The sequence below is a fragment of the Leucopleurus acutus genome (assembly GCF_964270905.1).
Source record: "Leucopleurus acutus genome assembly, chromosome: 14".
Taxonomy (NCBI): domain Eukaryota; kingdom Metazoa; phylum Chordata; class Mammalia; order Artiodactyla; family Delphinidae; genus Leucopleurus; species Leucopleurus acutus.
The window spans coordinates 57,595,027-57,616,947 of record NC_139156.1 but is presented as its reverse complement, the minus strand read 5'-3'; the positions used below and the strand labels follow the sequence as shown (position 1 = coordinate 57,616,947).

General features: G+C 46.6%; 1 protein-coding gene across 1 annotated transcript in view; it reads left to right on the top strand.

Moving 5' to 3' along the window:
- The first annotated feature begins 11,175 nt into the window (after positions 1–11,175).
- The window catches only part of LRMDA (leucine rich melanocyte differentiation associated), a 1,110,101-nt gene continuing 1,099,355 nt past the window's right edge, over positions 11,176–21,921 (top strand). Inside the window, exons 1-2 of the mRNA XM_082853911.1 lie at positions 11,176–11,423; positions 17,339–17,439. Of these exons, the coding sequence (XP_082710037.1) occupies positions 11,394–11,423; positions 17,339–17,439 (131 nt within the window). The 5' untranslated portion in view covers positions 11,176–11,393. The remainder of the gene's footprint in view (positions 11,424–17,338; positions 17,440–21,921) is intronic.

Genomic DNA, 21,921 nt, shown 5'->3' with positions numbered 1-21,921 from the left:
TTGCTCCCTTGCCCCTCCCAGTTTCCTTTTACTAAAACATGCTCCCAATCAGAGGCAACCTCTTTCCTCTCCTTCCTTCCTCCAGGCGCTGAGCCAGGTGGGCAGAGGCCCGTCCCTGGCACTTTGTTAGTCACAGGTTTGAAGTGCAGGGGAGGGTTGGGGAGGGAGGAGTGATTGGTGTGGGGTGGGAATTTGGGGATTCTTTTATCCCCTGCATCTCAAAGGCTGACAGGCTCTTGAGGGGTGGAAATGAGTGGTAATTAGTGAACCTTCTCCCTGCACACTAAAGACACACTTCACAGTCTGCATGACCTCTGCAGCTTGGTGAGGCTTTGTTATGTAGATACTCTTAATTGGGTGAGTCACTTACTGCAAACAGCTTTGGGAGAGAGCACCGTGGGCTGTTTCAGGGAGGCTTCCTACCAGGGGTTCTAACTCAGGAATCGGGGATGCTGGCAGCAGTGGCCTCTAAGTAACTCCACCGCCACTGGTAGAAGTGGTCCCCACATCTGGGAGTCAGCATGGTGAGCTTTTAGGGGGAATATTAAGTGTTGGTCTTTGTCGTCCTCCTCCCTCTGTCCTTCTCTTCTTCCCAGTTTATAGATGGCCTATTCTGGGCAAGGCTGGGAATATCTTGAGATATAAACTGGGTTCCCTACATTCAAGGAACTGATCACCTAGTTGGGAAGACAGGGACAGAAATAAATGTACATAACAACACCAAATAGCAGGCATTAATGCCAGGCACATGGGAGAGGCCATACAATGATGTTTCAGACCCTGGAGCAGAGAGCTGGAGCATTGGAGAAAGCTTGCCAAAAAGGTGAGCAGCACTGGGAAGGGGTTTGGGATAGGGGCTCCCCAGGACGAGGAGACTTTATGAACAAAGGCATCGCCAGGTCACTGTCACACCCAAAGTCCTGGCTTGGCTCAGATATCAGATGCACAGAGTACAGTGGGGGCGTGATTCACCAGGTCCTCAACGTGCTGCGTTTACATTATTGTCACACGCTGATGTTGATCCTAGGGTGTCCCATCTGCTGCGTCCCTCAGGAGGGCACAATGCATGTAGACTTAAATGCATCAAGTCCCCCTGCCCCTCCCCATCAGGTATTTTGGTGAATGGCACCATCTTGGCTCCCTCATCCTCGACTCCCAAACAGACATCAAGTCTTGGCAATTGGGCTGCAGTCTCTTTGCAATCTCTCCCTTCAGGCCCTCACCACCCTTCATGGCGAGTGGGGCTGCACTTTCAGAGCCTGTGAGGACACTTTCCTGTGCTTGCTCTCCCCCTCCTAATCCATCCTCCCCACAACTGTGAGACCAGTTGCCCTCCACCCCAAATGTGACCACTTTACTCCTACTGTGGTCACGGTTAGGCCTGTATAGCTCTTTATGATCTGGCCCTTGCCTGCCTCTTCTGCGCTCTCCCCATCTGCAAGGTCACCAATGACCTCCCTGTTGTTAAATCCAGTGGTGAACTCTCTGTCCTCAATTTACTTGACCTCAAGTAGCGCTGGACAAGTTAGTCACTCCTTTCTTTTATTCCAACATTTTATTTATAAAAAATTTCAAACTTCTAAGAAATTTAAAGAACAGGATAATGAATGGCCAGGTCCCTTCCCCTAGACTCTTCAGCTCTTAACATGTTACCATGTAACATGTACCCCCACACGCATGTACACACACACACTTTTTTCCCCTTGAACCATTTGCAAGCTGTAGACATCTTGATGTTTATCTTAATTTCTTCAGCTTGCATCTCCTAAGGAAAGAACACCTCTTATGAAACCACAATACAATTACCACACCTGAGGAAAGTAATGTTAATTTAATATCATCAGTAATATCATCAAATGGTTCCAATTTAAATATTCCCAATTGTCCCTAAAATGTCTTTTTAGCTTTTTCCTCAGTTCCAGTAGCTAATAAAGGATCATGCATTGCACTTGGTTGTCATGTCTCTTTAGTCTATTTTAATCTAGAACATTCCTCCCTACCCCCTTTTTTACCCCTGATGATATGACATTTTGGATAGTCTAGTCCCATTCTCTCTCTCTCTCTCTCTCTCTCTCTCTCTCTTTATTGAGATATACTTGATTTACAATATTATGTAAGTATAGTGATTCACAAATTTGAAGATTATATTCCATTTATAGTTATTATAAAATATTGGCTGTGTTCCCTGGGCTATACAATATATCCTTGTAGCTTATTTGTTTTATACATGGTAGTTTGTACCTCTTAATTCCCAACCTCTATCTTACCCCTCCCTGCTTCCCTCTCCCCACTGGTAACCACTAGTTTGTTTTTTTATATCTGTGAGTCTGTTTCTCTTCTGTTATATTCACTAGTTTGTTTTATTTTTTAGATTCCATATATGTGATAACATAAAATATTTGTCTTTCTCTGTCTGATTTATTTCGCAAAGCATAATACCTTCCAAGTTAGAACTGTTGTCTTGAAGGATGCTCCACTTTTTGGATTTGTCTGTTTCTTCATGAGTAGATTCTGGCCAAACGTTTTGGCAGGAATAGCATGTGGGTGGTGTGTACTTCCTATTGTATCACACCAGAGGTCTGTATTGTCAGGTTGTCTCACCCTTGGAGATGCTAAGCTTGAGCTCTTGGGTAGGTTGTGACTGCCAGATCTCTTCACTGTAAAGGTATGTTTTCCCCTTTGTAATTTATAGGCAATCTGTGGGAGGATACTTTGAGACCATGTGAATTTCCTGTTCACCCAATGCTTTCAACATCCCCTGATGATCCTTGGCTGAATTGGTCATTATGTTGGAACTCCATCTCTTTGATCACTTTCTTTTCTTGGTTTCTAGGGCCTGACTTGCTTTTGGTTTCTCCTTACCTCTCTAGCCGCTCATTCTCAGTCTCTCTGTGGTTCCTCCCCTTCTCCTTGACCTCTGACTGTTAGTGCTCTAGGGCCCAATCTTCAGATCTTTTTCATCCTCTCTCGTGGCTTTCAATGCCATCTGAAAGCTAAGGACTCTGAAATTTCTAACTCTGGTACAGATCTGTTTCCTTCACTTTCATATGCTCAGCTTCCTCCTTGACATTTCCACTTATATGTCTCAAAGTCGTATCAGACTTCTTAGGTCTAATGATCCCCTGATTCCCCCCTTCTCCTAATCTGCTCATCCATTTCAGTGTGACAGCTCCATCCTTCTAGTTGCTCAGGTCAAAATCTTGGAGTTATCCTTGATTCCTGTGTTTCTCATACTCTCCATGTCAAACCCATCAGGAAATTCTGTTGATGCCCTCTTCAAGATATACCCGGGTGCTGTTCCCTGTCTCCAGGATTCCTGCCATAGCCCACTGTTTGGTCTCCCTGCTTCTGCCCTTTCCTGTCCCTGGTCTGTTCTAAATACAGCAGCCAGAACAATACTTACAAAATATGGGCCCTCTGCTGAAGCCTCTCCATCTCATTTGGAGTGCAAGCCCAAGTCCTAACTCCAGCCAATCAGGTGATAGACGATCTGCCCCCCCCATCCCCGCCCTACACTCTGCCCCATGATTTCATTTACTTTTATTCTCCCCGTTGCTTACTCCACCCCAGCCACTCTGACATCTTTGCTGTTTCCCAAACCTGCAAAGCAACCTCCTGCCTCAGGGCCTTTGCACTTGCTGTTCTGGCCGCCTGGAACATTATTTTCCCCCTAGATGTCCACCTGGTTCTCCCTTGCTTCCCACAGGTCTTGGCCTAAATATCACTTTCTTAGTGGGGCCTTTTGATCCCCCCGTCTACCCCTGGCACTTTTTATCCCCCTTCTCTGCTTTATTGTTCTCTCACTTAGCACCACCTGACATACTCTGTATTTATTTGTTTGCTATCTATCCCCCTACTGAAAGTGAGCTCCACAAGGGTAGAAACTTTGTTTTCTTTACTGCTCTGTCCCCAGAGTAGTGTCAAGCATACAGCCAGCACTCAATACATATTTTTGAATACATGAATTGAATGAATGAATTTCCAGTACCTCAGGAAAAGTTATAAACTCTCTGGGTTCCAAGTACCAACAATCTATAAAGTGTCTGCATTGTCTACTGGCCAGTAGTAGCTATTGTAGTAGATGGGCGGCCAGGGTGTGTCTCGGATTGGGGTTCAGGGCTCAGATCATAGCCATGAGGTGGAACCCGTGATTCTCGCATTGGCATGTGTCTCTTGTGTATGCACTTACGTGTGTGTTTGTGTGCATTTGTGTGTCTATGACAGTCTGTGCCAGTGCAGTCATGTATCGAGGTTAGTGATTCTTCTGTGTTTTCTTCTGCAAGAAAATTGCAGATGCTTTATAGGGCTGTAGAACTTTTGTGTGCCTGTGACTGTCTCTTCTTCCAGCTGCAGCATCTTGAGGTCTCAGCCCACCTGTGCTCTGGAGCCATCCAAAGCCTGATGCAGTTGTCCTGGGATACTCATCTTTCTGGCTGGGGTGACTCTACCCTTGGAAGCACTTGAATTCAAGTTCACCACTCAAGCACAAGCAAAGTGATAACACGACAACACAAGACTAAGAGAACGCTCATAGCTTTTGCATTTGCTGTTCCCTCTGCCTGGAAAACCCTTCTCCCAAGTCTTCTCATGGCTGGTTCCATCTTATTATTCAGACTTCAGCTCAATTATTGCTCCCCTTAGAGAAGCCACCCCAGAACACCCCACAGCTGTCTGAAGCTGTGCGGTTTGGGCATCACAGAAGCATTGTGAGTGGGGCTGAGGTCCGGTGCATGCTCTGCTCATCCAGGATTTCACAGGAGAAAGGCTCTGAACTTCTCGCAGAAACCTTGGACATTATATCTAAATTAGCATCTCCACCCTGACTCTCTCTCACATTGTCTGCTTTTGTCTTCATAGCACATGTCAACGCTTTCTGAGATTATGTATTTCACAGACTTGGACTTACATTATTTATCTGCTTGTTACCTGTGTCTTCCATGTAAACCTCATGGGAGTAAGGACTGTATCTGTCTTGGTCCTTATTCTACCCGCAGTGCTGACACATAGTACGTGCTTACTAAATATTTACTAATGGGTATATTCGCTCTCCTTTTTTTATTTACTAATGGGTATATTCGCTGCTCTTATTTTGGGGAGCTGTACATACTTACTTGTATTTTTATTTTAGTAATAAATAGCTCCTTAGATCAGTTAGTCTACGTTTAAGGAAACTGAAGATGTTAGGAGTGAAAGAGTCTCCATGGGCACCCAACTGGTTAGTAGCAAAGCTAGGTCTTGAACCCAGGACTCTGGCAACTATAAGCCTTGACCAGCCATTCATCTGACCCTCAGCCTCGGGTGCTGGTGGTGCCAGGTGCAGCTGACAGCTGTTTTGCCCCTGGCTCAGAGCTGCAGAGAGAGCTGGGCTTCCTTTCGAAGAAGTGGGAAGAGACACTAAATTAATACTGGTAAATCATGCCAGAACCCTCGTATGCACATTATTATTATTGCCCCCCCATATATTCTAAAATAATCCCTGTAAATAATTATAAAAATAAATCTCAGTGACAAATTTTTTCTTTTATTTCCAGGAACACATTTATTCATCCTAATCTCTTCAGGGGTAGGACAAATTGGAGCACTGGGTAGTGAATACAATTTGCAAATAGGCAATATAAGTAGAGAGAAAATTAATATGTATTCCTCAGCACTCTAAAAGGAGAGGAAGAACATTAATAGCCATTTCCTTGCAGATATAACTTTGAAAATGTTATTTCTGATCCATCAGCGTGGGGCTCCACATGAGGAAAGTGGTTACAACGTGACAAGAAGTGATTAGATGTGAAATGGCATCTTTCTGGCACTCCTCCCGTCCCTTTATCCTGTTCTTATTGGGACATAGGAGGAATCATGTTTTGTTCAGAAGATCACAGCTCTGGCCTGGGATCAGCTGCTCATTGGCTGGGTGACCTTGGGGAATTCCTTTCTACTCTCTAGGCCTTGGTTTCCATATCAGTAGCTGGATTAGATGAAGCAGTGAATTTGGGTTATCACAAATCCTAATTACTTGAAGGTACTTGAGAAAAATAGAGATGCTACGGCACCACCTACTGAATCAGAATGTCATTTTCTGAGTTGTATACATTTTTTTAAGTGACATGCTGAAAGTCTCATTCTTTTTTTAAAAAAATTTTATTGTGGTATAATTGATTTACACTGTTGTGTTAGTTTTAGGTGTACAGCAAAGTGAGTCATATTGAGTCAAAGTGAGTTATACATACGCATATATCCACTCTTTTTTAGATTCTTTTCCCATATAGGCCATTACAGAGTATTGAGTAGAGTTCCCTGTGCTATACAGTAGGTCCTTATTAGGTATATATTTTATATATAGTAGTGTGTATTGTCAATCCCAATCTCCCAACTTATCCCCCCCTACCCCCGCACCGGTAACCATAAGTTTATTTTCTACATCTGTAACTATTTTGGTTTTGTAGGTAAGTTCATTTGTAGACTTTTTTTAGATTCCACATATAAGCGATATCATATGATATTTGTCTTTCTCTGGTTAGTTCCATATATTTTAATTGAGGTTGGGGGAGGTTCCTCAACCTCTAAGTGGCAGAAACTTTCCAAGCCAAGCTGGGATTCTGGAAGGGTAGTTGGGGCTTAGGCACTGCTCCCTTCTTCCCCACTGGACAATATAAAGTCGAACAGGTTCTTCTGGTCAAGGATTCCTTTCCCTCTCAAAAGTCCAATATGAACCCCTCTCCCCAAGTCAGAGATGACCTCACTCCTGAGCCCAGCTAAGGACTTAGCGTATCTGTCAAGTTCCAGGCAAATTGGGGAATAAGATTGGTTTCTCATTGCTATTTTCAGGATTTGTGAAAATAACGCTAAGAAATCAGCAGATGGCAGTTTCATTTGTAAATTCTTTTTTTCCCCTGCCTTTTCCACAGCAATCTCCTCCTCTTTGTTTTTAATTACAACGTAGTATTTGCATGTTGCAAAAAATCACAGAAGCAAAGCAGAAGCCCCTTTCCCACTCACCTTCCCCAAACCTGCTCACTTCCCCACTCCTTGCTAATGTTTGTATTTTAGTAGAGAGACAACAGAACCTTTTAAGATCTAAAGAGAAGGGAAATCTGAGGCACTGAGAATTAATAATGATAATAATAATTATGATAATAGTAAATAATAACAATAAACTAACATCTGTGCGACGAATACTCATGCCAGACATTATGATTGCATTTAATATATATTAAAATTTTTAATTGTTCGGATTGGGAGAGCGGAGAGGTGTTTTGGAGTATAGATCATCCTCAATCCCCTCACATGTGTGCACGAACTGCAGAGGGGGGCCTGGAAACCTTCCCTCTTTCCTACACTTCCCAGACTCCTTCTTTTAGGCTGCTTCGGCAACGAAGAGCATTTTGTATGCAGACATCCAGCTTTTTTTTTTTTTTCATTGAAATCTAATGTGGTGGGTCTGAACTAGGGGCTGGGGCATGATTAATTACAGCAACCATCTTAACCTGCTCGGGCTGAGCCTGGAAGAAACGAGGTCAGGCTGAACAGAAATTCAGGATAGAGAGGAATGCTAATAAAACTTTGTTAACTGGCCCTGTCTTTCTTTCAGCTGCTGATGCACGGAGTTGGAAGATTTAAGGAATCAGTTCCTGTTTCGCTGGTTCTGGCCGACCCCAGAATCAACTCCCTTGATTGGAAATAAACAGGATCTTCCTTTTTATCCCCAGGAATGTGATGGAGGAAGGACTCTAGGGGAAAAGGTCTCTTCTGCCAAAGAAGAAGAATAATAACAAAGATGACAGTGGGAATAAAGTATTGCCCTCTTCATCAAGGGCAATAAGGAAGTGTCTAGCTGTATGTGTTGAGCCTTCTCACTCTCCATATATGCATGTTAGAACTCCAGAATTCAGCCCAGGTTTGATCTGAACTCTTTCTGTTCTGTGGTCCTCTTGAGTGTACTATACATATTGGGCTCCATGTCTCAATTTTGGTTTCAGAAAACAGGATTACAATTACAGCACTTCAGGTTGACATAGTACTGTAAATGTCTAAGCATGAACTTCTCCTAAAGGGTATATCTCTGTCATGTGTACCCTCAGTGCCTGGCACAGTGCCTGGTCCTTGGAAGCTGGGGCAGAGGGGCTATGGTATAAATGGGGTAAGGCAGGGGGTGCCTGCAGCTCCCTCTCTGTTGGCTGAGGAATGGGGTGAGGGGACTGAGGAAGAACTCGGATGACTGCATGAACTTTCCCTTTCCCTCAGTGCTCCTGGGGCAGGGGCAGGAAGAGCTGTGTTCAGGGAGAAACCCCAACAAGACTCATTCCCCCTGTTGACTTTTGTAAACTCCTTGTATTCCAAAGGACTCATTTGCCCACTTCTGGGCCAGCTGTATCTCAGCTTGCTTTCTCCCCTCCCAAGGGGAGGACCATGTTACCTAAAAAAACTTACCTTTTGCTATTTCTTTTTTTCTCTCCTTTATAGTTTCCCTTCTTTCTCTCTTTCTTTCTTTCTTTTTTACCTTTTGCTATTTCTATTAAATTTTCCTTTTTGCTCAAGAAAGTGATGAGGTAGAAAAATGGCCCCTCCCCACTCTTCCAATCTTCCTTGGTCTAGGGATACAGATTCTTTTTCTCCTTCTCCTCTCCCTCCCTTTTGCCTTCCTTCTCCTTGTTCCTCTGTCATGAAGACTAGCTTCCCAAAGCTGAGGGGAGTAGGGAGAGGTGAATCCAGTCTGTTTCTAGAGAAGCTCTCCCCCACTACATTCAGTAAAAAAAAAAAAAAAAAATGTTTACTCTGCTCAAGAATTTTCAATAGCTCCCTATAATCATCAGTTTATATTCATTTCTGACATTAAAGTCCACTTTTTTTTTTTTTTTTGCGATACGCGGGCCTCTCACTGCTGTGGCCTCTCCCGTTGCGGAGCACAGGTTCCGGACGCGCAGGCTCAGCGGCCATGGCTCATGGGCCCAGCCGCTCCGCGGCATGTGGGATCTTCCCGGACGGGGGCACGAACCCGTGTCCCCTGCATCGGCAGGCGGACTCTCAACCACTGTGCCACCAGGGAAGCCCTAAAGTCCACTTTAATCTGAGCTATCTTGAACTTTATTCTTTGTGATTTCCCAATTCCCTCTTCCCTACAGTCAGCTGGCCTTCCTGATGTGTTCATTTAGTGGAGACCAGAGCGGTTGGGGAGGCATTCTAGGCAAAACCAACAACTAAAAGGTGAGCAGAGGATGGGAGAAGCAGGAAAGGAGGCAGGAAAGGTAAAGGTTGATGGGATTTAAAAGATCTTGAGGGAAATTAGTTTGATGATTTTGGGCTCAAGATTTGGGGCTGTATTATTAGATTGGGAGGAGGCCACTGAAAGATTTCAGGTAGGGTCAAATCGGTAGGGTCAAATCGGGCGTTTAGAATGATCTCCCTGGGGCTGTGTAGAGAAGGGAACAGCAGGGAGGGGGTTTGGAAAGGTGGCAAAGATCCCTGCTCACTTTGGTGTCACTGGTGGATAGTAGGGTCTGCAGAACAGACCTTCTATGCTCAGAAGACACAGCCGTGTATGGAGGCAGGGGCGTGGGTGAAATGACCTCAAGCACCCTCCTCCTGGTAGGGGGAAGGGGTGGGGTTCCAGTTTCATCCCTGAGTAGGTGTCAGTTTATTTCCACATGTTCTCTCCTTCGGGTCAAAGCCCATCTAGAAAGGCCAAGGGGAAAGTTCCCCGGGGAGGGTAGAGAATCACTTCCTCCTTTTCAGGCAGGAAAGGCAGACAAAAGTGGACAATGGACTCAGAGAGGGTGCATCCAGCAGAGAATGAGGGAGGAGCCTGAGGGGCTGGCCCGGGGCAGGAGGCCTCAGAGATTCCCTTTGATCCCCCTTATCTCTGGAGGGCAAGCATTCTTTTTTGGCCTGTGGGGCCTTTTGTTGCAAGCATTTCCTGGAACCCACCAAGGTAAACACAGCCAAGTGTGTGTTCTTACAGCTCCACTTTGCTGTGTCCGCTCCTCCCAGCAGAGAGAAGGGCAGGCGGGTCAACCCTCAGAGGTCAACCCCCACGTTACAGTGCGTTGGCACCAGGCCTGAGAGATAACCATGACAGCCACAAAATGCTGAACCAATATCATAATCATCACCGTCAGCTGCACAACCAGGGCCTTCTAAGTGCTGTTTAGACACAGGGACCAATGAAAAGTCCTGTGAACACCCCCTTTGATGGAGATGGGGAGCTACAGTCATCAATAGGCCTACTGAGTTGAGTTCCCTGGAATGCCTGTGAGACCTGGAGTCTGGTGCGTGAGGACCCAGTTTTCCCTTCTCTATTTGAATGGTGCCTATACCCATTGGTATGAAGGGAGCAGGATGGAAAGGCTAGTTAAGGCCGGGCTGCCTCTCAGCTGCAATAAGGGACGGCTGATGATGTGACATTGAATTGGATTCTGGTGATAGCTTTGTGCATCCTGGTGCTGGAGGTATGAAGGCAAAAATACAGAGAAAATTAGGGTACTTTCAGTTGAGAACAGGCATGAGCTTCCATTTACCCGTCCCCTGGGCCAAACTTCACCCAGACAGGAGGCAGCAGGGGCTACCCCTCACTTCCAAATGAGGCAAAGGTGTGTGTGGGGAGCTGACCCCATGGACGACTTCCAGCCTCACATTTAACATTTCCCTGTGAGAAGAGAGAATAAGGGACGCCTGAAATTTGGGGACATCATTCAGCTCTTCTTCCCAGAGCGTATTCCTGTCAAGTGGGGTGTTATTAGCTGAGCCAGTGGTTTATTTATAGAAAAATCCAATTCCCTCCTGCTCCCCATGCAAATGGGAACTCCACCCCATCAGGTGTCCTTTCAATCTCTCAACTCCCTTCTTCCCCTCAGAGTTGGGGACAGGAGTTCCCAATATGTCCCTCCTCCCTGCAGTTGAGGACAGTTATGTAATCCGGATTGTGACATGGAGGACAGTCCTGGCTCTCCACACGCCCCTGGCTAACGGCTGCGATGGGGAGCCCGTGATGGGAGACCTCCCTGCTTCTCCATCCCCTAGTGCGCCCCTACCAACGCGCCAAGGCTCTGGGCATGAGATGGGGCTGTTATTCCTGTTGCCCTGACCCTTCCTGAGCCGTAGGGTCCTGGGGCGCCCGGGGGCGGGGCACGGGGAAGCCCAGCGGTCTCGCCAGTGAGTCGGGCGCGGGCGCTGCGGGCACCTGTTGCGGCGCGCAGGGCGCTGAATGAGGCTCACCTGCGCGAGGCCCGGCCCAGCGCGGGCGGCGGGCGCACAGCTGAGCCGAGGTTCAGACGCCCGGCCCGCGCCTCGGGCTTCCGCCGGGTCAGCTGACCACCCAGTGCGGAACTAATAGCCGGCCCGAGCTGCCGGCTGCCGCGCTTCTGCTACGCGCTCCGCACTCGGTATAGCGCGCCCGCCCCGTCGCCATGGCTGGGCTTGTGGTCAGTGGAGCTCAAGTAAGTCTGCTGGGGCCACCCCGCCCCCGCCTTGGCACAGTCGGTCGGGGGAGGGAGCCCTGGGGCGGGCGGCGTCCCGAGGTTAGACGGGGCTCCCTGCCTCACTGCAGGGGGCTGCGTCGGCAGGTGGGGAGTGGCTCCATGCCCAGGCCTACCCGAGTTTGGTGAGCACAGGCTCGGTTTTGCGCCTGGCACACCTCCGGGGTGGGAGGAGGGGGGAAGGCCCCCAGGTCGCTCGGGTCCCCTCCAGCCCCAGCGCTCACTGACCAGGGGCCAGCCCGCGGAGCTCTCCATCAGGCCTAGTGGGTAGTACGCACAGCCCACGGTACTTTCCCGGGCCCACAAAAAAGTTTTCTTTCATAACCAGAAGAAAAAAAAAGAACCTTGGTTAAAGAAACGTTTTAATATATTTGTCTGTACACCAATGCAGTTGTAGAATATAAATTGTAGCTATGGGTTTTTATTTCCCCCTCCCCCCACCACACGGAGGAAGGAATCTATGAAAGACAGCGAAAATCATGATGCGTCCCTGCAGGCGCTGGGTTGGGGGGTTTTGCTGCAGACTTGCTCCGGCTTCTGACCATAGGCCCCTAATCAGAGGTGGGTAGAAGGCTACAGTTCTCCAGTTTTATTTTGGTCCTGATTTCTTTAACAGGCGTCCATGGGAAATGGCAACACTGCAGTTTCAACTCGAGGTGATAGACATCCAGCTTTACTTGCTGTCAGCCCTGTAGTGAAGCCTTAGGTGTTAGTCATTGCTGGAGGGATGGACTCGGCCATTATGGGGACCAGGTGCCTTTTAGTTGCTGGAGAAGCCAGGTGTCCCTTTTAAACTCTGATTAAGCCAGCCCTCCTCCTTCCCACCTTTCCCTGCACACCCTAGAGAAATGGTTCTGAGGTGTTGAGGCTCTCCCCTTGGATTGCCTAAGGCATGTAGTGTCAGGCAGAATTAGATTTTGAGGTTACTTTTGGGCTAAGGGAATGTTTCCCCTTCTCAGAGTTCAGAAGGGAGCAGACCAGGGAGGTACCAGCCTGGGAAGGAGGTTAAAATGATGTATCATATTTAGCAGGCAGGGAAAAGGGGCTTTCTGGGAGTTAACAAGGCTGCTGGGGGAAGGGCTGGAGGAGAGGGCCTCTGCCCAAGCAGGGTCCCTGACCCACCAGAACCTAGGTCTCTGCATTTCAGACCCATGGTTCTCTGGGTGTAGCTTCTTGCAGCTTCAGGGAAGACTTGGCAGTGGGGCTGCGCCTTCCTGTGCCTCCCTTTCCCTTTCTCTTCCCGTTTCCCAAACTTGGTGTTTTTTTTTTGCGCCCCTTGATTTTAGCACATCCCAAACTGCCCAAGGACATTCACTGACCTGTGGGTGAGGCATTTTGGGCCCTTGGGGACAGTTCTAAACAGATGGAGCTGCCAGGGAAGGAGCGGAGCAGGCAGGTTGGGGAAAATGCCGTTGGGCCATTAGTGCGCCGTATTCTAAACCTCCTACATCAGTGAATCTGAGTGGTGGCCCTGGGGTTAGGGTCTTTTTAGCATTCTCCCCCTTGCAGCCATTATAAGATACAGCACCTTGGGCTTCCCTGGTGGTGCAGTGGTTGAGAGTCCGCCTGCCGATGCAGGGGACACGGGTTCGTGCCCTGGTCCGTGAGGATCCCACAGGCCGCGGAGCAGCTGGGCCCGTGAGCCATGGCCACTGAGCCTGCGCGTCCAGAGCCGGTGCTCTGCAACGGGAGAGGCCACAACAGTGAGAGGCCCACGTAGCGCAAAAAAAAAAAAAAAAAAAAGATATAGCACCTTGAATGTGTATTACATGGTACTTCTCAAACTTGGGATCCTTATAAAGGGGGGAAAAACCCCACTTGCCGTGAAGTCCACAGTATTACTGTTTTTATTACAATATTGCTTAAGTATACAAACATAAGACCAGATAGAACTTTTTCTAAGTTCATATTTAGAGACTTATAAGCCCCAAATAAAGGGATGGCTTAAGTGTAAAGATGAAAACCGTAACACCCATAAAATTAAAATAAAATTAAAATAAACAATTTAATGAGATGGATGATGTTCTGCTGAAACTCGGTCACTGCTTTCAGTGCTGCTGTAGGCTGACGGCCATCGCCCTGGGTTTGAGGAGTTGCACAGACCTGTAACACCGCACACTCGGGGATGAGGTGGTCCTCCCTACACGTTTCTCTGTAAAAATCTTTTAACATGGATCTGACTCCATTTGGTCTTCTTTTGGCTTGAATGCATCATTTATATTCAGTACGAAAGCCTCAATCTTCCTTTTCCACTAGCTTAGGATAATTAAAGTAGGGGCATTAATACAACTGCAGGTATAAATGCAAACTTGAAATTTGGGTACTGAAATCTCATACCCGAAAGACATTGGAATAAGAAACCCCTGCCACAGGGATATTGGTCTGATTCAATAACTATTTACCCAGCGGCCACTAGGTGCCCAGGACAGGGCTGTGTACTTTAAATATGTTAACTTATCTCATTCCTCAATTTTAACTTACATTACAGGGTAATATGTGACTCATGGGGCTGTTTAATCAGGGTTGACTAGTTAAGAGCCAGGTGGTAAGCTTTTAATAAATGTTAGTAGTTACATTATTCTTAACACCTTTGGAGGTGGTTCGTGTTTAACTAGTTTATAGAAGAGGAACAGACTCCATGAGATTGTGACCCATCCAAGATAATACAGCTAGTAAGTAGCAGCACAGGGACCCAAACTCATGCCCACAGCTGTTTCTACTCTCACAGAGCTTCCAGTACTGTGAACTTAAAATTAAGAATCCCTCACCCCTGGGTGGGGGCAGGCATCCTAAAATAATCTCCTCTCAGTCTGACTACTACGGAAAAGTTCAGGAGCCAGACCATCCCAACTGCAAAGAGAAACCCTCAGTGTTCTGCAGTTTGGTAATTTTCTGCAGCTTCTGCTCAGAGGAGCTGGCTGTGTGTACATCTGCGTATCCCACCAAGACATTCTTATTTTTCCGTCTGGTGTTCCTCACTGTAAGGGTCTTGAACTTGATATGTTTTCATTTCCCTGATAATGGTGTCCTTTTCTGCTGTAATTCCACGCAGGGTAGAAGTCTTGGGCTGCGTGTTACATAAGGTAGGCAAACTAAAAGTACGAAACTTTGTTCTTCAGTTCACTCAACATCAAGAGAATTGACTAAATGCAATGACTTCTCACTTTGGATGGGCTCTTCTGTGCCATTTAAGATCTCGTAAGCTCTGTATTCCTTCTCTTGTTTGCTGAAGATGCAAACTATTTTTGACCTGGCTCTTCTGGCTTCCTGTTTTATGTTAGGTGGTCCCATGCTCCAGAAAGTTTCCTGACATCCGGAGAGGTCATGTCTTCCACTCAGGAGCACTTCTTGAATAAGTTTCTCCTCTCATTATGAGTGTTGGTTGCAGTGCCTGGCAGTGACTACTTGCTGCTTTGAAGCCTTTTCCAGCCAATTTGAACCCTTCAACATGGTTGACTTAACTCATCTCAAAAAGCTTCCAGTTTACTGTGAGGGTGGTCTAAGCATGCAGATGGCTTATCAAGTTGGTTTTCTTAAAAAATTTTGGAGACATGGTCTTCATCTCTGTGGAATAGGAGCAAGTTGTGCTTTGTTTAGTTCTCTGGGGATATTGTGCTGTTAAGACCATGGAGTAAAACAAGCTGATGGAATCCTTGTTAGACATGTAGTGAATGATCCGAATGCTTCATGGTGATAGCTGTCCTTGGTGTTTGTTTGCTCTGAAGTGGAATCCTACAGGAGAAAAAAGGGAGCAAATATCCCTCTTTCCCCAGGCTCTGACACTCTTCTGGGGCCTTCCACACGGTGTCATGAGGTAGCTCTAGACCTTTCAGCTAGGAAAACTCATTTTGAAGCCGAAACTTGATGATAGATGCACCCCTGGATTTTGTTGATGAAGAAAATCCACATCCACGTGTGGATATTTAAGAATTCCATGGCCTGCATGTTGGAAGTCCTTATTCCTGGTGCAAGATGTGGTCCAGGCTCTATCATTAAGAAAGATATGTTATAGTGGGCAGGCCTCTGGAGTCTCAGTTTCCCTGTATAAAACATGAGGGGTTTTGATTGAGTCCCTACTAAACTTAGCCCTTGATGACCCTATGAGGAAAGAACTCAGTTCCTACATTGAAAGCTCAGCCTCTCTGCTTCATATATAGCAGAGGTCTTGAATGATTTTGATGTGTACAAGATGGTGGTGCATTTTGGGTGAAAGGGATGGGTTTTCAGGTGAGCACTTTGGGCCTTGGGACCAATGTGAACATATAATACAGAAGAAGCTGCCGATGGAGTAGACATTTGAGTGATGGAAATCCCTAGATTCTCCAGTCTCTCCTTAGTGTATAACTTCCATCTCTGCTTGGAAGCAGAACTTAATTTGTTACACAAGGAGTTCTGAAGAAAGATGGGTCTCATGTAGAAAGGGGAGAGGTTATCATATTGAACTTACAGCTCTTTAGTTTCTAGCCTGTATCTTCCTAAGTCAAAATAATTTTATTGGAGTCAGCTATTTTTCTGTCCCTTATCCCCACTTTGTCTCCTCCAGGAATGAAGTTACTGAAGGAGAGTGAATACACCATGTTGTATCGTCAACGATGGGCCCCCACTGGATAAGACAGGGTTGAGAGATGACCTGAAAAATTGAGGGTGCTAGGGTGCAGCGTGACTTGTATTAGATTGAGCCATATGAAAGTACTGTTGTGTAGTTCTGCAATGATCGAAATATTAGTAATTCATACAGTTTAACCCAGTACCTGAGGATGCAAGAAGGCCACCATATTCTTGTTCTCAATTAGGAATCATAACTTCCCCACCCCCCTGGACACCTCTCTCTAATTCCAAGACATCCTTGTCTGTATAAGCAGAAGAATGAGGGTTTGCAGGGGGAAAGGATCAAGGCTACAGCCACGAATTTCTGCCGAGCAATTGGAGGTAGGGTCCTTTAGTGGGAAAGCGTCATGTCCTGCGACCCACTGGCCAACTGGTCACTGGTTTGTCTCACTGGTTTTGGAATTAGTGGCCAGTCCTTCCTGCAGTGTGCTATCTGTAAAAGTGAGTTTCAGAAACTCAGTGCTTGGAGCAGTGAGAAAGCCCTCTGACCTTGTGACAGCCAGAAGTTTTGGGATCAAATTTCAGTTCAGCCTCTTAATGTTTGGGCACACTTTAGGTAAATAATAATAATAATAAAATAAGTAAAAGAATGCCTGAGGGAGCAGTTCTGCAAGCAGAGTGGGGTTGATTGCCAAAGGATCCCTGGAGGACAGGGTCTTGGAAGCTCTGGCCACCCATCGTTGCCCCGTCGCCTTTGAGTCAGCTTCGTTCAGAGTGTGGAGGACATTTTATACACGGTGGAAATAGGATGGGATTGGCGGTCTGGGGAGGTTTTCTTGTCCAACCCTATTTGTTCCAGCACCCTGCAGGTTGAATGCTGGTATGTGCATCTGCTCTGTCTTTTATGAGGTAATGTGCATCGCAGGGTATTTGGGGGAGGGTGGGAGCAGAGGAGGGGAAGCAGGAGAGCCAGAGGGGCAGCTGTTGGGAAGGCCCCTGAGCAAGAGGCTGATTGCTGTGATTATACCAGCGTGCTCTGACGTTGGGTTTTTTTTGGGACATCTGAATCAGGGCAATTTCAGTCCAGTTTCCATTGTGCTGGGATTAATCTCCATCATGCTAAGTGTACCAGCAAAGGGGAGCTGTTGGCAGAGTCCCTGAAGCCCCCAAAGCTGATTTGATCAGGAAAACAGCCACACGTGGGGCTTCTCGTGTGTGAAGCGTATGTTTCAAGTTGCGGAAGCAATCATCGGATCAGTGACGCAGGGTTGTGAGCAGCTGGGTGATTTCCGTTGGCCACAATTGTTTCTGTTCCATTTAATTTCCAGGTGTCCTACATAGGCCAGGACTGCAGAGAGATTCCAGAGCACCTCGGCAGGGACTGTGGACATTTTGCAAAGAGGCTTGATCTGAGCTTTAACCTTCTGAGGTATGTAACCTTCACAAGACGCAGACCAGGCCTGGGAGGCCCAATCCCCCTGGTAACGGCCTGCAGATAAAAGTCAGACATCCCAGCTCTGCATAGGGTACAGGGCTGTGAGACCTGTGGAACCGCACCCCGAAGGTTTGACTCTGCTTCACATGGTTCTCTGCTCCCCTCTTTGCGCCGGTGAAAAAGCAGCAAGTGTGAGCATCTCACATGTGTCACGAGAGGGCCACTTTGTTCTTTTCCTTTCTCACTGTTTTCCGTGCAGACGAGTTAGGATACTCCTGGGGAGAAAGTGAGGTAGAACCAACAAGTGCTTTGGGGGTGTTGAGGAATGCTTTCTTGGATACCTCCATCGCCCAAAGATTTGCCAAATCCCAGGTAGAGTGTTTTTGTGTGATGGAGTCTTTGCCTTTTTATGAATTGGAACTTTAAATATTTGCAATGATGATTTCTCCCAGATGGTATTTCAAAGTAATTCCAACACTGTTGGCATGGGGTAGGTGGGAGGGAAACTTGAACAACTGTTCCAAACTTGGCAGAGAAGGTAAGTGTGATCATCTGTATTATTCCAATGGAGAAAACAGACAGTTGTTTCATTTCTTCCTAAAAGATTTTGAATTGAGACTGGCTTGGGGGCTTCGGGGAGGGAGCTAGGAGGTTCTTGGAAAGCAGGTATCAGTGGGACAGAGGGGCAGGGATCTGGGTCGTGGCTTTTCCTAACGAGGTGGTTCCACACAGAGGTTTTTCCTAAGTGTCCCCTTTAGAGCCATGCTGTCCTGGGAAGGGAACAAACTGTCTCAAGGTGGAAGGAGAGGTGAAGAGCTGGAATCCCACCCCGGGGCTTCTGTACTTTCCTGCTTCCATGCTGTGGAGTGTCTTCTGTGTCGGGACACTTGGGAATTATGGATTCCAGGGAAGATGGACAAAATTCAGGGCTTTAAGGCACCAGAGGGTAGAGGGGAGTTGAAGCTAAGCCAGCAGAGCTTCTTGGGCTGGTGCTCAGGAACTCACAGCGGAGATGCATGGGCTCCAGGGAAGGGGCGTCCAGGGAGTTGTGTTGCAAGAGAGTGGGTGCTGTGTGCTTTCTCTCCCTGACTCCCAAGGGGTTTGTGTGCTTCTGGAGAGATGTGGAAACGGAAAAGTTGCAAAGTAATAGAGTGATGAGAGGATGCCAAACAAACACTGACTCTAAAGAAACAAAGGATGGTTTTTGGTCCCTACCCAAATTGGGGACAGAATACACAACCTGGACTGGACAGTGCCTGAGACACGGGCGCCCCTTGAATAGCTCCCCAGGACAGACTCAGGCATAAGCGTTCCTTGGGGCATCGGAAGGAGTTCTTCCCATGTGACCGGCCTCCAGGGGCTTGGCGCTCTGTGGCTCAGGGGGTGGCTGCTTTGCTACTGGGAGCCCGGACGTGGGTTTCAGGAGGCTGGGCCCTGTGAGGGAGCGCGTGTCAACAATTACAGGTCATGGGACTGGGCTGCCAGCTCTGAGGAAACAGCCGTCTTTGTCATGCTCCGGGCCCTGCCTCCCTTTGGCAAAGAAGGGGCTGGAATCCTGGGAGGTGTGTGTGTGCCGAGCGAGCTTGGTGGCGAGAAGGGGCTCTTGGCTCTGAGGGGCTGGATCTAAAAGGATTTATCACAGGAAATGACGGGTCCTGGAGGCAGGAACATTTTGTGAGAAGGAGGTCGGTGGAATAAATTCAGAGAGAGAAGAGTTAAGATTTTTATTAATTTTTGTTGCTGTTGAGGAGACAGATTTCTGTAAGTGTTGAGTTTGAGGAGTGATCCCTTCTGGTCAGGAACCTGTTCTTACCCCTGTTGTGGTCCATGTGTGGGTTATAGCTGGGTTGGGGCAGGGATGCAGTCTAATGGAAGGGTTTATATTAGGACTTATAAAGTCAGAGGTGTTACAGACCACAGTGGAGAAAAGTAACCGTGGCTTGACATGGTTATGTTGGGATTGGCTCATCTTTGATGGTCTTATTAAGCTAACTCGGGGGCAAAGGGAGGTGGCACTATTTTATCTTGGGTGTCAGAGGAAGATGCAAGCTTACTCAGGCCCTGGTCTCTACCTCCAGCTGGATAAATATTCAGAGACGACTTAGATGCCTAACTAATTTCTCTTAAAAAAAAAATGGGGGAGGGGAGAGAAGGAGGAGAAGGGAAGAGGAAGATAATAAACTTACCTTCCAAATAGACGGGAATGTGACAGATGTCACTAGCCCACCAGGCTGCAGGGATCATCATACCCAAAGGAAATACTGTGAATCCCCATCCCACCTTCTGTAGAAGGTTTCTTCCCAGCCCTGCCTTACTGTTTCCATGGAATCTGGGGGAGCATATCACCCTGTATTTGCTCTCCGCCTGGATTCACCATAGCTCCCTGTTCTAATCCTCTCTGCTCTATCTGCTGTTCCCTCTCTTGGCAGCCTGTCTGGCTCCACTTTGGACACCCCCTTCATCTCTTTGAAGCCGAACACAATGTTACTGTGTATTATACCAGTTCAAAGTGTGCTTGCTGGGGGCGATAGGGTGGTAATTGTTGGACGCAGCAGGAGACACACTGGGGTAGCATTGTTCCTGGAAATCTTCTGGGTACCCCCTTGCCCTAGAGACCTTCTCCCTGGCGATTCCTCTCATTAGGATCAGGTCTCCTGCATGTGACCAGGTGCCCCTCTTTCCCAGCCACTTTCTCGGCTTTCCAATGTCACTTATCTTCTTTCCAGAGCCGCCCTCAGAAACACAAAATTCTTCTTACTCTGTTATATTCAGAAAAATCACCCCTCCCCTCCTTTTTATAGAGCATCTCTGCAGGCTTCCTTTTCTCATCCAAAGAGTCATATCCGGGTATTGCCTTAAATGGATGAGAGCCACTAATACAAATATTGCTAATCTCATAAATCACAGAATCAGCTGCAGTCTGTTTGTGCTTTAGAGTACAGCTTGGTTTTAGGCAAGGAGTTCTGTTTATTCATTTCAAAATATTTAATACGTTCACATGGCACAGTCTTTAGGGGGAACAAACATGCAGCCAGTGAAAAGAAAGTGTCCTTTACACGTAAGGCCTTTTGCCTCCTGGTTCCCATCTGCACTGCTAACTACTGGTAGTTGATTTCTGTCATCCTCCAGAGATATTCCATGCTTATACTAACATGAGAATTTCTCATGTGGCCAGATTTATATTACTTCTTGCCAAGATGTTAGTTAAAACGGAGGCACCAGGCTTCAGTTAACCACTTGTGATAGGGTCATCCTTCTCTGTTGTCAATTCATAGCCCATCATCGTTGTTAATTTAATTCATGAAAGTGATGTTTCTGCTGATTGTCTCTATGGCCACCTGTTCATGCTGGAGGGGAGTGTGGTTATGGGTTTAAAAGCTCTGAACTTTTATTTTTTCTTTCTGTTACACCTTAGGGTCTTGTCTCCTGCGTTAACTATGGTGACTCCATCTCTACCTCAGTTGGGTTGTCCAGTAGTAAACTATGCAGAAAGTCGTGGAAATTGAGACTGTCTTGCTTCTATGACTCTGTCCTGGAGGGAATTAAAGTCCCTGGGCAGTATGTTCTCTGTCGGGTTGGAAAGGGAAGCAAGACAAAAGGTCCAAATAAAATTTCTGGCTCCCTTAAAAGACTCAAACATTCGTTACCTGCTCTCTCAGCCCAGACCTCATTCTTCCTGTTATGATGAAAACCAGGTGAACTGCAATGACTGAACTGGGACCAGCTCTCTGGACATGATTCTCAGGTGTAGGGTCCTGCCATCCCCCCTTTAATGAGCATATTAGGTAGGTAACAGCCAAGAGGAGTGAAGTTTTGTCCTGTAAACTTAGATGCATTCATGATCATGAATCCAATGTTTACATCTGCATGACATTGTACTTTAGATTTTATTTTTTGAAGACAGTCTTGTAAATGATGAAACCAACAATGATCAATTTAGAAATCTTGAAAAACACAGAAAGGTATGACAGAAACCCTCTTTCTCTCAAATTTTCACTGATAATCTTACCACCCAGGAATCACCATTGTTAACATTTTATTGTCTTGGAGTCTTTCATAATGCCAAATATTTTTTAAATGATGCTGTTGCTTACATTGTGTTGGAAGCATATTCCCATCTCAATAAATACTGCATTACAGTTTTTAATGGTTTCTTATTTCTTAATGTTGGACATTTAGATTGTTTCCAGATTTTTACTGTTATAAATATCTCTATTATAAATTGCCTTGTAATACTCATTGATGAATGTCTCTGATTAGTTGTTTGGGGCAAATTCCTGGAAATGGAATTGTCAGAGGGCCTTGATAGAGATGGCAGATTGCCTTAAAGAGAGGTTATACCGATTTCTGCTACCAGGAGTATTTGAATATCCATTGTCCCAAACTCTTACTTGAACTCGTTTTTGAGGTTTTCATATTTTCCTTTACTTCTGTGATCAGTACAGAGAGTCCTCTGGTTCCTTGACTGAGCCAAAG